Source organism: Paramisgurnus dabryanus, chromosome 1, assembly GCF_030506205.2.
Source record: "Paramisgurnus dabryanus chromosome 1, PD_genome_1.1, whole genome shotgun sequence".
In the NCBI taxonomy this organism is placed as follows: Eukaryota; Metazoa; Chordata; class Actinopteri; order Cypriniformes; family Cobitidae; genus Paramisgurnus; species Paramisgurnus dabryanus.
Genome location: NC_133337.1, coordinates 70,346,054 through 70,363,940, shown reverse-complemented (window position 1 = coordinate 70,363,940; position 17,887 = coordinate 70,346,054). Strand labels below are relative to the sequence as shown.

The window sequence follows — 17,887 nt, the reverse complement described above, 5'->3', positions numbered from 1 at the left end:
ATTTATACAGACTTGTAACAACTGTTTCTCTAAAATTTACGATAAAAGAAAATATTTCACTCAGTGATTGACAGCATAATGCAATCGATCGTGTTCCCGTTCAAAAGTAGCTAAGCATCAGGGATGTGCACAGGAATTTTGAGGGGCAATTGCTCTGACCTAAAAAAGGGCACCCCCCAGAAAAAAAAAATCCAAGTCACTGATAGGTTTCTCCAAATTTAATAACTGAAAATGTGTTCATCTGAAAAATGATGGACATATGCATCTCGGACGGCTTAGGGGTGAGTAAATCATGAATTTAATATTATAAACATGGCAAACTCAGCCTGGATTCATGAAGATTTTAACAGACGTGGAAAGATTATTCAAAAACTAGTAAAAGTACAGGTAACTAAATAAATAATTACTAGTAAAAGATTTTAAAATGTACTTGCGTGAAAGTAAAAAGTATGCAATGAAAAAATTCTCAAGTAGCGAGCTACTTGTTACTCTTGAAAAACACACACACACACACACACACACACACACACACACACACACACACACACACACACACACACACACACACACACACACACACACACACACACACACACACACACAGAAATGTATACAGGCTTGTAACCAGGGGTGTTTCCAGCATTGAAGGACATCCGGGGCTTAGCCCAGACCATTTTATGTAAATACAGGGATCACTAGCCTACATCACCTGCTCTAGCTAGCCCAGAACCAATTATAACGGCTGTGCTGCACATGTTCAGTGTTTTCTTATAAAAAAATTAGAATTGTAATTTAAATAATTTTAATTTTTGAGTGAACAATCCCTTTAAAGTCCCCTATTTTCACACACTAGTTTTGTACATAATATACCAAAATTTCTTCTTTAGTACTTAAGATAATCTTAAAAACAAAGGTGTCCTTATCTGTGTTATTTTTAGATGTCATGAATATGAACAGAAATGCATTTAACATACTATCTCGCATTTCAAAAATGTATACCAGTTGAAGTAAACTTGTACTAATCTTTCATACAAAGGTGGGTTCAAATTTATTACAAGTGGTACCTTAATACATTTTTAAATTACAATTTAGCATATTTCATATGAATGTACAAAAGAACAAAAAAGTAGGCTATATTAAGTACAACATTAGTACATGAAAATTGAGCACTTTACGTAGATTATGGAATTGTACTTTTTTAACTTGAGCTTACTGTACACATACAGTATAGCAGAACATTTAATGATGAAAGGGCAATAATAACAGGGCTCTACGCTAACCTTTTTCCCAAGGAGTACATGTGCTAAATAACAAATTAGGAGCACACAAGGAAATATAGGAGCACAGTGAAAAAAGTTGATTAAACTGCCCAATTGATAAGGATGTTCTATTCCCGCGCTATATGCAAATTTAATGTAGGCCAGAGTTCACGTCACCAAAAGCAGCAGATATTCACCTTATTTTTCACGACAACAAGGGCGGCGACATTGCGCTCATTTTGTCAACGTACTTCCGGCCGCATAGATGATGAGCAGCTGAGGCAGTGGCTGAAGGCGACGTGTTAAACTTAAAAAGCTCACTCAAGCGCTTTTATGTTTGTTTCTTACCAATTTTAACGGACGGGAAGCCGACTGAGGAACACCCTTATCCTTAGTAATGGTTCGACTACGATGTTCCGGTAACTTTAAACCACGCCGGGTGTTGAAAAGGTGGCTAGTTTCAGGTAAGCTATCTTAGCTAACTATGTGCTCGTTCGCCTAAAGTTAGATTTGTGAAGTCCGTTCTACAAATACACTTAAGATCAGTAACGTTAGTTTATATTAATAAACGTTAGTATATATTCATTCTCATGATGCAAGTTTATTTTAAATACTAACATAAAAATGTTTATGGTTATATTGTTTTCACAGATGCATTGATGTGTAGTGATGCAGTGGACATGTGAGGATGATCCAATCAACATGTTCCTAAACTGTGATGCAGAAACACAATGGGAGGATCCATCCGTCTCTGACCACAACTACACTTTAAAATCACAACTCAACCTGAAGCAACCTACATCTGATATGGGAAAACAATGGTGCGGTTTCCCGGACAGGGCTTATCCTGGTCCTAGGCTAAAATGTATATTTGAGCTACAATAATTTAAAAACACCTTGGACTGACATACCTCAACATATATGAGTGCCATTGTTTTGTCACAAGATGCGCACCAGTCTTGTTTTTTTGTAGGGTTTGTTTGTAAAATTTTTAATGTCCTAATATAATTAAGGCCTAGTCCTGTAAACCCTGTCCGAGAAACTGCTCCAATGTGTTGAGCTGGCACAAATGTACATATCTCTGCTGAGAAACAACCATCTTTGTCAGCTTTACACAGGGTTGATATTGCATCCATTACACCAGTGATTCCCAACCCCCAGTCCCCGGATAGGTGCCGGTCCGTGGACCCGTTAGGACCGGGCCTTAAAATATTCCCTGAATATTCCCAGAATTATATTTTTATAATAATAATAATTGTCTATAATAAATGCTATGACATGTAATGTTATTTAGTCTAAAACATAAACAATAAATCATTTAAAATGTGTTTCTTTGAGCACCTTGCGCCTTGCTTAGCAACGCGTATCTGAACGGACTGCAAAAAATGCGCAGTGCACCTGAAGTGGAGTATGTGGAGAGATGAGCGGGCCTCAGCAAACTTCAATGGCTAAATTCATAAGTTGATACATTGCCACCTAACATCACTGTCTGATGAGTTTGAGCGTTATTTTCCATCTGAAAAAGACCCAAGTAATGGCAAAGAATGGATGCGCAACCCACTCCGAGTCCAAGGTATATGCACATATTCATATATAACGTCCGTCCCCAAAGTATATTTTCTATTTATTTTTCAATTTGGCAAAATAGTAATTTCAGTAAATGCAGATTTTTCAAACAATATAGGCTACTATTTATATTTAATTAATTTATAAATATTATTTTGACTGTTGTGGATCGACGCGCTCTTCCTGGAACAACGTGCTGAAAATAACAAATACCAATAAATTCACAACATTTTAGTAATAAAATAGTGTTCTCATCTTTATTATTAGCTGTGTTGTTTGAGGTGCGTGCGTTAAATAGATACCAGTAAACTGGAGCATTGCTAGCGCTTTATTTAACGCAAAGAAACGTATCCTGACCTAGATTATATTAATCAGATATATACAAAATAAACATTACATTACAAATTATATCTGCACAAAATTAAGAGAATGCACAAGTGAATTCGAACTAAGTTATGTCCCATTCAGAATGACTCGTTGTGGACGCGCTCTTCCTGGAACAACGCGACACAGCAACACCAAAATAATTCACAATGTTTTATTACAATATTGTTCTCTTTATAATTTTATGTAATATGACAGTCCCAATAGTCATTATTAGTCATGCAGTGCCGTTTGAGATGCGCGCGCTAAAGCTGCGGATCACCAGGCTGCACTTTACTACATTAATTTTTAACCAAATGCATCCTATCATGAGATAAATCAGATATAGAGATAGGCCTACACAAAATAAACACAATATTATAACTTACATTTGCACAAAACCAAAAGCTGCGAATGAACTCGCAAACTTATAGTCATGATGGTGTAAAATGGTCCCAAACATAACTCCGGCACGCTCTGCGATGTTTTGAATGCGTATGTTTTTTTTCACATTAAAATAGTTTTGTTCTCATTGGTCGGGTCTGGTATTTTATGTTAACGGTTAAAGCTTAATCTCTAATTTAATACTTTTAAAAATTATTGGCTGAACAGAAATTAGTGTGTGTTTGATATTGTATTCTAAAACTGTCTGACTGTTGAAAAATTGGCTCTAATTTTCATAGTCTTTGTTGTCACCTGTTGGTGAGTGAAAACACTAAGTTTCTGGTGAAGTGATTCTCTTTAGTGGTTCTGGAGAGATTTGACAGCTAAAATGGACTGGTATTTACATACAATTTGCCATTACTGCCACCTGCTAGTCACTGAGTGCTGTGTAAGTTGCTTTTGAAGTAGACCTAATTGTATGGGAGAAAAGGGAAACATTTTGTGAAAGTTTTAAAAGATTGGTATTTATACAAGTAGCCTCGTTATATGCAATTAAATGATAGGCTGTTACTGTTTTTACACAGTGATATGTTTCAAATTATGCATCTTAAAATTGAGGCATTCAAATTGACAACTGGTCCCTGGAATTTTTTTTATGAATATGCTGGTCCCTGGCACAAAAAAGGTTGGGAACCCCTGCATTACACAGTCGCCAAGCACTTTACCAGTACATACACCAACAGCTTCCAGATATACGCTTGGGATCAGCTCCTGATGACTCTGATAAAGCTGTGTCTTAATTTATTGCAGGGTGGTCTTGCTGAAAAGTTAGCTGTTTCTTAGTCCATAGTTATTTTTATAAACCTTTACAATGTGACCTGATTTTACATTTTGTAAAGTTACATTAAACCTTCATATGTGATCAGATGTCATGCAGTGATATTAAACATTTACAATGTGATCTGTTGTGCATTTATATTAAACCTTTACAATGTGATCAGATGTTACCTGCCATGCAGTTATATTAAACCTTAACTATGTGATCAGCTGTTACCTGTCATGTAAGGGATAATGTAGAGGCAGCCAGTAGTTATTGGGAAATAAGCCCCGACAGTGTGATCAGGACCCGACGCGAAGCGGAGGGTCTTGTATCACACTGAAGGGGCTTATTTCCCAATAACTACCGGCTGCCTCTACATTATCCCGCTTATTACACGGCTACTTGCCACATAAGAAAAAAAACTGGACATGAATATGAATTTGAAACATTTTATTGGCATATTTGTTTTAAATTAACATTTTTATCCTTCCGCGAAACTTTGCACAGATGCATAAAATTATCGTAATACCTTATTAAGATCCTCTGCTTCATACTTGTCTCCATTTTTTCTCTTTTAGCCAGTCTTTGAGAAGTTTTAATGCCCATTCTGTATTTTTTTGTGTGTTGGCTTCGTAGCTGTCATGCTCTATTTTGTCAAGTTCAGTCTCAGTAAGCTCTCTGTGTCTTGTCGTGGTTGTCCAGTGTTTGTCACAAGATGGCGCCAAACAGACAGTAATCTTTATTGATCTTTATTGGCGCGGAGCGATTTTACTCGTGAAACTAGTCCGGCTATGCATTATTATTTTGGAGCGGTTATTATTTGAAAAAAACGAACCTGCAAATGTCTCAACTGACCAATCAGAATCAAGCATTCCAGAGAGCCGTGTAATAAGCAGTTATATTAAACATTTACTATGTGATCAGATATTATCTGTAAGGAATTTCTTAAACCATATGTGAGCTTTGTAGATTCCACTTAAAAGGATTTAAGTCTCCTGATTTGAAGGAATAAGTGTTGGCAAGCTTGCAAATGAATTCTATCATGGTACATTACCACATAAAAACGAAATAGTTATTGGACTGGCTAAGGTGCACATTTGCTTTAAAAAAGACGAAATCACTGTGTAAATATTGGTAGGCATAAGTACTTTAATAATTTCCAATGCTGCTCCATCAACTCCTGACAGCACGAGATAATATGTCCCATAGGTTACTTGCCGCGCCCGCTTCATATCGTCTAACCACGAGACGATTGATGGGACAATATAAGACTATCGAGCGTCATATGAAGTTTTAACCGTGCTCCTAATTTAAAAAATTTACAGCAGTAAAGAAGTTATCACTGTGCTCCTAAATTATTTTACAAGTTCGCACATAACTATTTTAGGCGCAAATGCGAGTGAAATACTCGCACTGACTGTAGAGCCATGTTAATGAAATGCATCTCTATTACATGAAAGCTGACTGAAATGAGCCCATGGACTTGGCTCGAGGCTGGCGACGCCTCTAACAACTGTTTCTCTGAAATTTACGATAAAAGAAAATATTTAACTCAGTGATTGACAGCATAATGCAATCAATAGTGTTCCCTTTCAACAGTAGTTAAGCATATGATTTAGATATATGTATCTTCTTCCCCGAAGATTATGTAAATGGAATATACACAGTCTTCTGGAAAGCTGTGTTTTTAAATGTGTCATAAATTTCTCATAAATAAGTCATGACTGTTTAAATACACTAGGCATCACATGCATGATTTAAGGTAAAGTGACACTTTTTTGCGTCAATTCACAATCATTTAAACCATGCAGCTGTCATAGAGCCGACGCCAAATGATCATTGCTATGCGAGCGTCTTTACAAACTAATACGTTTACAATGTATTACATTGATGAAAAAGGGAATTAAAGTTGTCATGCCATATGTCACTGAAATAAAAGAAAGGGTTTTACGTCTGAATCCCTGAATCATATCATTCCTACGTATGTGAAACTGCGCTTTCTCCAGAGAGCTCGCGTTGATTCACGCGTTCAGAATATAACATCCATTTGCAGTTTTGTGCACAAACGTATATGAGAAATATTAATATTCCATCGGATTTAGTATCAGATAATCCTCAGTGAATAATACTCAGGGTAGTTTCTGAGGGTAGTTTCGGTCTAGTCACGTGTGAAGGCAATTAAACACGCTTGGGCTGCCCTCTAGTGGAAAAATCTAATTGAAATTATTTTTTTACATGGTATTTAATTGGACATTTTAAAGTGGAAATAACATAATATAGACATGTTACTGCAATGTTTTTTTATCTTGGGCATCTTCACATTGGAGTTCATATAAAAAATTTGATTAAGATATGTTACAGAGATCCTGAGATATGAACTACTTCCTGTTTGGCGACTACTCCACATGTATATTTTGGGCTGTGATGGGCAAATGCTTCCCAAAATCAAAAATCCTTCTAGTAACTTTTGTGAGGCTTGGTCAACGGATCGTGTACGTGGAGTTTCATGAATTTTGGAGAAAATTTGTGACATGTGAAACTTTTTTAAGGTTTTCTGTTCTATCCAATATGGCGGAAGAACGACATGGATCTGTGACTTTTGCAAGCACACTAAATGATCAGTATGGGTGCTACACAGTGTTACTAATAGTACAGTAATTGTAGTGGTGACATCAAAGCTGTGAATTTACTGTGAATAAACCACAGCTATTAATCAACATCATCAAGGACTGGAACTATAGGTTAATATAGCATAATCAGAGGTGGAAAGTAACGAATTACATTTACTTACGTTACTGTAAGTAGTTAAAATCTGTAATTGTACTTTTACTTAAGTATGTTTCGTTTAAAGTATTGTACTTTGTTACAACTTAAATCATATCCATTGCTGAGTAAAAATATATAAAAAATAATGCAAGGTGATAAAGGCGTGACACGGATGATTGTTTGATGGGTGGGGGAATGCCCTAACTCACAAAAAGAACCATGGAAATGGACGAGACAGGCGCAGCTGATGCAGACCCTCAATTCAATTCTTATGAAAGAAACCCCTTGCCATATTTAAGCTACCACTTTCCACTGACCCAAAATGAGTGTTTCATTCCTATGAAAGGTAAGTTAGGCTTCAGTACGAAATTGCTGACCGCTCATTTGCACAACGCGCCAATCGTTTTTGACACTAGATATGCACCGAAATGAAAATTCTTGTCCGAAACCGAAAACCGAAAAAAAGGAAACCAAAGCCGAAAACCGAAACACCAAAAGAAATTATTATGCCAATTATTAGCACAATTGCATTTTTGGCTATCACTGTGTACTAACTTTACTAGGGGTGTGTGACGGATCAAAAAACTCACAGTTCGGATCACATTACAGTTTTTGAGGCACAGATCACACTATTTTTCGGATCAGCAAAAAGTGGGTGGGAAAAATCGAATAAACAATAAAGAAATTGCAAACATTTATAAAAAAGAACAAAGTTGTACATTAATAAGGTCTGAAATTAGCATTAGGTACATAAATCAAATTGAAAATGTGATAAATTAAATGAATCATAACAAAATAAATTAAATATATTATTATTTTTAGAGCTATTTGTCTCTTTGTCATGGGTTGTTTGATTAACATTAATGACACAGACTTAATTAGGGTAATCCTTAAGACTGGTTTCTGACTGTAATCTATACATACACTTAAGACATAAACATTAGAAAAAGAATACTGTGGAGATAATTTTGTTTATATGTGCCCTGTCAATAACAGAGAGATTTTATGTTCGCTTGTTTTTTTTTCAAGCGTCTCTCTCGTATGTGCACTATTGAGGGCACTTAAACGCCCGCGCACACAGAGACGGAGGGTGAATTCCAAACAGCGCAACAATCGCTCCACATAAAAACGTTACGTTGTGTTTCATTGCTTTATTCGCCAAATGTATGTTAATGGATTACAGTATGAGACGCATTAGCGCGACTCTCTCTAAAGTTTACACATCGAGACATGCTTAATTCTTTGCAGACGCGTGCCAACAGCTCGGCCATGAGTGAAACCTGCTTGAGCACAAAGGGGAGGGGTGGGTGACGACTGATCACAGTGAGTGAAACCCAAGCGCTAGCGCACAGATGGGAGGAGCGCGTTTGACAATAATTTTCGGTTGACATTTTCAGCTGGATTTTTTATTTCGGCCGGAAACCGATAATGCAATTTTCGGCCGAAATTTTCAGCGACCGAAATTTCGGTGCACCCCTATTTGACACCATGTGCATTATCCTCTAAGGTCTAGCAGCTTCACATCAAGTCAAACATAAGAATGTTCTCGAGAATGTGCAGTTAGACATTGCAGAGAGAGACAGAGAGAAAAAAGAGCGAAGAATAAAGGTCTTAGACATCAGGTAACTCTCCCAGGTCATGAAAATTAGATAAAAGACGATAAACGTGTAAAGGATAAAAGTATATACCCATGGCACTCATCTCATTATATGCTCATATAAACCCAGCTGTATACATTTTTTTACTCTGAGTATAGTTAAAATTACTTACTTTTTACTTTTACTAGAGTAGATATATAGACCAGTAACTTTACAAGTACTTAAGTAAAATCATTAAAGTAACCATTACGTCTATGGAATGTCCCCACAAAACATGGAAACCAGAATGTGAGTGTGTGTGTGTGTGTGTGTGTGTGTGTGTGTGTGTGTGTGTGTGTGTGTGTGTGTGTGTGTGTGTGTGTGTGTGTGTGTGTGTGTGTGTGTGTGTCTGGAATAGCCTCACCTAGATAGCTTTCATGTTCACTGCCTACTTGAAAGCCAGTATTTGAATAATATTCTTCATAGCCACCTTTCCACTGATAAGCTCCTACAGCACTTAATAACACACTTGGCTAAACAAAAACAAATAGAATTTAGATGAACATTACATTTATTTTTGTATTTATGTAATTATCTAATGATAGTTATATTTACATATGATGTGAAAGCTGTGCTGAAACCATCCTGTGCAAACTCCATTCTTGAGGAATCACCAGATGTTTGGGTTCCTGCAACAGAGGAGTAGGAGTTCCAAACTTGAAACAAATAACTGCAAATTCATTCAAAGTATATATATACATATATACATATATACATATATATATATATATATATATACATATATACATATACATATATACATATACATATATACATATATATATATATATATATATATATATATATATATATATATATATATATATATATATATATATTTACATATACATATATATACATATACATATACATATACATATATATATATATATATATATATATATATATATATATATACATATATATATATATAAACTGATACTTTAACATTCACGTTGCTGACGTACCTTCAATGGCAATAATATTATCTTCCAGGCTTTTAAGAATTTCATTTAATGCATCAAAGTCTGTCACTTTAAACACACCAGTATATGGATCAGTAGCAATTGTATTCAACTCCTGTTTTGCATAATCATTGTTGAAAGCACTGCCAACCTAGCAGAAATACAACAAGAAAAAAATATGTTTTAAACCATTATATTCAATTATAAATGTAGAGATTCACATCAATTAGAACATCTTGTTATGAATGACAGTCACTTCTCCTGGTGGTAACAAGTCAGCCTTCAGAGCAGAGTAAAAACGAATTGTATCTGCCTGCACAACTGGAGGCTGCAGTTTCAGGACCGCAGTTCTAGGACCCTAGGTTTTTAGAGACAACGCCACCTAGCGAATTAGAGGACCAGTAAAGATGGATGACAATCAGAGTGTGAGTATCAAATGTGAATCAATTTTTATTTGAACATTAAATACAATCGTGATGCATTTCATTGGAAAGTTAACATACAGTAGCCGAAGTGATCGTGATTTGCTAAATAGTCTTGAATGCATAGCCATCATACGTATGGCAAGGCACACTGTTAACCCAGATATTGTCTTTACTTAAACAATCAAGTAAACATCACTTAGTATTTTGTGTTTTGAAGCCAAAGCTTAATAAAGTTTAGTTGATTTAACTTTTAAGCTTACAAAATCCATTAAACTAAAACATTCAAGTAAAATGAAGTTAAAATTATTAGTTCATGTTGTGAGGAATACCCATCCTTTGCGCCTGAATATTTTGATTATTTTCTGCTTTTTCACAGAATAAAAATTTCACTACTCAAATATTTGTTAATAAAATGTCATATAGGTTCAAGCTCTTATATTATTGATGTTGTTTTGTTGTAAATTATAATTTTGTAAAAATTAAATTATAAATTATTGTTGTAAATTATAACTTTTGTAAAAAGTCACCGCAGAGGTGTAAAGTACTCGAGTAAATGTACTTCGTTACTGTACTTAAGTATTTTTTGGGCTACTTTGTACTTGTACTGAGTATCAAAAACTATAAGAAACTTTTACTCTCTACTCAATTACATTTTTGATTGGGTATTTGTACTCTTTACTCCACTACATTTGAAATGACACTTAACGTTACTCGCTACATTGTTTATTCGTCAAATAAAACGAGACGAAAGTGTCAGAGAGTGATGATGGATAGAATCTGTGGTCGCAAGGTTAGACGCACACGCACAACTGAGGGACTTCATTGGCGCTACGCAGGGCAATCGTATGAAATCAAAGTACTGCGAGAGCGAATCAAATGCATATGGAGAAGTCTGGTCTCGCGGTATTTTATGTCAAACACTGAATGGCTTGCGTTGAGCCACCGTAGCGGGACATCTGCGTGCTGCGCAGTGGCGGAGTGGCAATCGGGAGAGTCGGGACTTTTCCCGGTGGGCCGGTAGTGTTTTAAGGCTGCGAGGGCTGGTCTGATAATAGCCGTGCTTTCAGTCTTTAGTCATGCACTCCGGTCAAAATGTATCTGGCCGCACCGCTCTCTCTATCAAGCCCGTCTCCCCTGGAGTTCTATCAGCCAATCAAAAAATAAAGAAAGAGGCTACACAACAGCCAATCAGAAAATAGAACTGTTGTATCTGGGTAAGATTTAATGCAACAACCAATAAAAAAGCATAGCCTCGCACACCCACAGAGGAATGGAGCTCCGAGCATCACTTTGACCAGCACATAGTAAGTCTGATCTCCTGTTTTAATGTTACAACAAATGCACAACTTTGACACAAACAATGACAACTTGACTGCTGTTAGAGAATGTTTCCCAGATATAATCAGCATCAGTTTTTCACGAGTGTCTGTAACTTAGCCAACAGTTTACAGCCTGTTCACCGACAACACCTGCTCAGAACACGTAAGTTAGTTTAAGCCTCGTTATATTTTCGTTATCACACGATGACTGACATTTTGTCAAATAAAATCTCTCTCTCCAAACAGGCTTAATAATTTTATAAGCAACTGCTTTGCAACCAAAGTAAGCTTTAGCTTACCTAAAACTAGGGAACTGTTGACTTTAAGATCTTTTAAATAATAATTATTACACTTGGTATTTCATGTTGTTTTGCAGTCATTTTATTGTAATTTTAGATTTCAGCATTTGCTTATTTACAGCGAACCATTTTCTTTTTTCTTTTTTTAACCACAGAGGGCTGGTGGTCTATGAAATTTCCCGGTAGATTTTTGGGTCCCACTCCGCCCCTGGTGCTGCGTATGTCATAAACTGTAGATAAAAGTTACCGTCTTATCTGAGAGACGAGATAAAGAGCAAACATATGCATGCATATCACATTTGCTTTTGTCAAGGGACCCTTTGTTAAACTTGTGATGCTACAATCAAAACAAAAGTGAAGCGCGATTGGGTCATCCCGCAACTCAAAGGCAAGCACAAATGTTTTATATACTCTGATGCTACTTTATCAGCTAACCTGAGCTGGTAAGTTACATAACTTGATATAACTTACTATATAAGCCAAAATAAACCAGCGATGTCCTGTACTGATTGATAACAAGTGTACAATTTCACTGTCCTCACATTTAATCAAGTATGCTGTAATGTATTTACTGTAAGAGGGATGCATGACTGAAGAAATGTAGTGCACTTAATGTGAGATAGTGGTGTTACGTACTAAATGTGTTTTCAATTTATCTTTCAAATGAACAACTTCCTGTTTTTAAATATGCATTATCATATTTCTGTTAGTGTAATTTTTGTTTACTGGATTTTTTAAAATATTAAAATTATATATTTTTATATCTTTAGGCCTATAAGAATATTTGGTAACACTTTAAAATAAGGTTCATTAGGTAACAGTAGTTAATGTATTAACTAACTTGAACAAACCATGAGCAATACATTTGTTACATTATTTATTCATCTTTGTTAATGTTAGTTTATAAAAATGTAAGCTTTTGTTTGTTCATGTTAGTTCAGAGTGCATTAACTAATTTTAACAAGATTTTAATGAAGTATTGGTAATTGTTGAAATGAACATTAACAAAGATTAATAAATGCTAAGTGCAGTTCATTTTTAGTTAATGTTAACTAATGTAGCTAACTAATGTTAACTAATGAACCTTATTGTAAAGTGTTACCATATATTTATATCACAAAGTTAGGCTATGTATTTTTCAGCATGGCACATTCAAGTACACAATGACACTAGACTAAAATTAAATGGGTTTAAATTAAATTTAATTTAGATTTCTAGACTAAAATCTCATGGAAAACTAAATCAATTCAGATGACAAAAATATGACTAAAACTAAATTAAATTTTAGTCAAAAGACTATGACTATGTTTAATCTGTGTTTGTTCTGCCTGGTCAAAATTTGGAGGTGTTTGATTTCTTTTCTTTTCTTAGGAAATAAAACCTTATAAATAAACTTTCTTAGTTTTCACTGACCTACAATGTCTCTTTGTGTTGAGGACTCGTGCATCTTTGAGCCAACATTCAGTATGAGTAAAAATACTTGAGTACTTTTAAATTGGGTTACTTTAATACTTTTACTCAAGTCGTATTTAAATTGGTGACTTGTAACTTGTAGTGGAGTAATTTTTACAGTAAGGTATCTGTACTTTTACTCAAGTATGGCTTTCAGCTACTCTTTACACCTCTGAGTCACCGTTCAGGTGATCAATGTTTCCATGAATGAAAACTATTCAGAACATTCTATTGTATTTGTGACCCGTCACCAGTGGCGGCTGGTGCAAAACATTTTTTTGGGGGGGCGCAAACACACTCAAAATCAAACTTTTACTGTAGTAATGCAGAACTGTTAATAGCCATTTATCAGGCGATGAATATCATTAGGCTACTGCTTTCCTAAAATGCTGAAAATTTTACAGTTGAAATCAAACGCACAAAATAAATTTACTATGAATCTGTAATGAACTAATATCGCAGACCAATCAGACCAGACCAATCAGTGTATGACATCAAAATATCGCGAGAATGTATAGAAAGCAGGGCGTCATTTGAGCAACACACTGCCACCAACTGGACATGAATAGGAATTACATTCTCAAGTTAAGTTGAATGGGCAATCTGTCAAAATGGCATTCAGATTTTTTCTTTATCCTGCTTAAAATTTCTCTGTCAAAGACTTTTCGTTTAATGCAACCGAACACACACAAATAGAGACACTAAAGTTGCCTAATCACAGGCTCGTATGTTTCTTTTTGCTTTTATAGCAATAGCACAAGGACATTTTTCCCTCACAACAGACTAAGTACATACAGTCCATCAGCTCAATCTGCACAGTCCTGCGCCCCAGGGCGGATCAGAAACCAGTCAATTAGAGCTCAACCTCAGGTCACATGTTTTTACCCTTTTTACTGACCTACATAGACACTCATTAGGGGTGCGCCCCAGACACACAAACATGACACACACACAACAAACTCCGTTTTGATTTTTAATTTTTTTAAATAAATTATAACATGACTAACAGTGAAATAGTACAAATAAACGATTTTATTTTGTATTAATTTGCACTATATATTTAAACGATTTTATTTTGTATTAATTTGCACTATATATTTAACTTTTTGGTAACATGTTAAAGTAGCTTTCCTCTCTGGCCAACTTTAAGGGGGCGGCGCCCCCTAGAGACCAGCCGCCGCTGCCCGTCACGGAAACCAGTGACACAAGTCGGCAGCACAACTTTGAGAAAATGAAAAAGGTTTTTTTTCAAAATTTGTGATTTTCGTTTTATTGCAGAATCTGTTAGTTGAGATCACGAAGAAGCCTCTCCATGTTTGAGATAGCAGTTTTTGTATGTTTTAAAGCTTACATTTTGCAGTTGAAATCAGCTTGTTTTTCCGGAGATTCTAGCATGCAGCGGGGGGGCGTCATTGTCTGTGTATATGTGACCAGTCCCAGATAGTAGGGACACAAGTCGGATCTGGGCCATTTTGAGTTATTCAGTTTCTAAGCTTTCCAACAATGTGTAACACATGGAATTCTGATAAGATTTGGAGAAGTTGTGGCCATGTGAATTTAGAAACTCAGAAAAACTCAAACCGAGAAAATAGAGATGAAAGGGACTCTCTTTTCCAGCTGGGGGAGACAATAGGGATCATTTACATCTCATTTAGCTAAGCCATACCCCCTGTAAAGCCGTTTTGAGATACAGATGCTCTAGCATCATATGTAGTATTTTGTGACAGAAGTCCAGATGACAATCATGCAAAATAAACATGACTTTTTACCTTTGTGTTGATCAGTCGAATCCAGTCTGTTTCAGATCCCAGATAGCAATGAGTTGGAGGACGTCAAAGTACCGCGAGAGCTCTTCAAGAAATCTTACGGAGTAGTTTAATTTTGACTCGCTCTCGCGGTACTTTGACGTCATCTGTCTGTCAGTTCTTGCAGCGCAGCATGAAGTCAAACACACACAAGTTACACAGAGATCGTTGGATACGGTACTTTAACGTCATCCTACTGTGGCGCCGCATAAAGTCGAGCAAGCCAGTGACGTGGCTGCCGTACAACGCAGCTGACTGTTATCTGTTCTGCCCCAGCTTCTTTTTTTTCTTTTGTTTTGTGCGCCCGAGTTCGTTTACAGTCTGGGGAGATGCACGCTGTATGTTTGAAAAAAAAAAACCTTAGCAAACATGTACGAGCAGGTCAGCGTCACTACAGTCATGTGACTTCATGCGGTTCACAACAAAACTGAAAGAAAAGACCATGCTGAATAAAGTCGTAATTCTTGCTATTTTTGGACCAAAATGTATTTTCGATGCTTCAACACATTTTAACTGACCCACTGATGTCACATGGACTACTTTGATGATGTTTGTATTACCTTTCTGGACATGGAAGCCGTACATAGATTTTCAATGGAGGGACAGAAAGCTCTCGGACTAAATCTAACGTTAAAACATCTTAAACTGTGTTCCGAAGATGAACGGAGGTCTTTCAAGTTTAGAACAACATAAGGGTAAGTCATTAATTACATTATTTTCATTTTTGAGCGAACTATCCTTATTTAGTAGTCATACTGTTCCCTTTGGGGGCGGGGGCAAAAATACCTGCTTATCCAGATGTTTTTCTGACAGTTAAACAGTGTCTTAATTTTTATGTTCACAACACAAACCTGTCAGCATCTGCATTTAAACAAACTATCAGTAAACAAAAAAGAACATGTATGTCTGTTTGTTATCATGTTTTATAAGAATAGGTTATTTTCACTGCCATTACTGATCATAAACAGGAACTTGATAAAAATTATCATTTTAGAATTTCATATAGAACTGATGTTTTTGCAAATCAACTCTACATTTATTATAATATATAATACATGTTTCTTTAAAAACATACTTTATTCTTTTATTTTTATAAGTATATACATTCTTTAGGAAGGATTTAAATAAAATACAATCCCGTTTTTATTTGAATGTATTTTCAACACGTTAGTGAGGTGTCCGGATTTGTGTATAAATGCAAGAGAAGACGTCACATTATGCTTTTCATTTTGTTTATTTTTCTAAAGAAAGGATATGAAAATGTGCAAATATGAACATGTGTTGATTGTAAGGTTACAGGATTTGCTTGCACAAGAGCGCATATGACAACACACTCGGACAGTGTGTGAAATAGTATTAACTTACAATAAAGTGGCCATAGTTACCAAACTATCCATTATAGTGTTTAAATAGACATAACATACCGCTGTTACGTGTTGTTCTAGGTTGGAGCTTGAATTTCTGAATGCTGATATGTCAGTTTCGTTTTGGTGCACACAGCACAGCATGCATTGCATTATGAAACTATTCTTTTTGACCTCTTGGATTGAAAACAGAGCAAACTTGAGGCAACGCATGATCTGCCTCGGAAAGCTCACACAACGCACACGCCTTCCTCAGCTCCTTGTATCTAGGCATACTAGGGGTGCAACGGATCACAAAACTCACGGTTCGGATCACATTACGGTTTTTGAGGCACGGATCGGATCATTTTTCGGATCAGCAAAAAAAAGTATGGTAAAAATCTAATAACAAATCAAGAAATTACAAACATTTATAAAAAAGAACAAAGTTGCACATTATGTAAGGTCTAAAATCATCATTAGGTACAGAAATCAATTGAATAATAACACTGCATTTATTGTATTAATTAAATTATTATATTATAAATTAATTATTATTTTTTAAAGCTTCAGAAGTGATTTTCTCTTTGTTTTAGGTTGTTTGATTAACATTAATGAGACAGACTTAAGTAGGTCAATTGAGGTTACTGTCTCTTTAAGACCAAATATGCACAGACTGCATCTCTCTCTGTGTGTGCACTACTAAGTCCCCTTAAACGCGTGCACAAACACAGAAAGAGGGCAAATTACAAACGGCACAGCATAAACAGTCTCCCACATAGAAACGTTAACGTTGTTTTTTATTGCTCTGTTAGCCAAATGTATTTTAATACACTACAGTATGAGAGAGAGTACACATCAAGAGTTCTGATGTTTGAAGGATGATCACGTTGGTGCGCAAAGTAAACTGCTCACTTTAGCGCCTTTATGCAGTTAAACGGTTTAAAATCACCTGAATGTTAACATTTGCAAACCTTTGAAACCCTTACAAATAATGAACTTTCCCTATTTAAATTTGTGTATTAGTCCGCGAATCACATGCGTGCCGAACCGTGGGTCGTGATCCGTACTCACGGATCAACTGCGATCCGTTTCACCACTAATGCAGACTGAAGGTGATGCATAGCCACCTCTCGCACAGCACGCAGCTTCTCCAACGTCTCGTGAGACTTTCGAACAAGCCATACAAACATATATATATATTTTTTTTTCATTAAAAAAAACCTTAAACTGCCTGCTTGACCAAATGGTTGAGCACATTTTGAGTCCCTATATTTTATTGAGAAGAGTACCTAACTTAACTCAAGCTGACTGAGCCATCTCTACTGTTTGGTTGAGCTATGCTATGCCAAAATAATCTACTAGAGTGTGTCAATCAACAGCACTTGTCACAACACATCTTCTGACTTAGACGGATGTCAGAGAGAAAGAAATCACTCCTGCCAAGTGAACTGTTCTTGTTGAAATTGAAGGAAATCTATGAA

General features: G+C 35.9%; 1 protein-coding gene across 3 annotated transcripts in view; it reads right to left on the bottom strand.

The window, feature by feature from the left end:
* The window catches only part of LOC135734568 (integrin alpha-X), a 182,581-nt gene that overhangs the window by 86,911 nt on the left and 77,783 nt on the right, over positions 1-17,887 (bottom strand). For all 3 annotated transcript variants that reach the window (XM_065253402.2, XM_065253403.2, XM_065253404.2), the window contains 3 exons: positions 9,764-9,911; positions 9,351-9,424; positions 9,160-9,268 (listed from right to left, as the gene is read on the bottom strand). In XM_065253402.2, the coding sequence (XP_065109474.1) occupies positions 9,160-9,268; positions 9,351-9,424; positions 9,764-9,911 (331 nt within the window). The remainder of the gene's footprint in view (positions 1-9,159; positions 9,269-9,350; positions 9,425-9,763; positions 9,912-17,887) is intronic.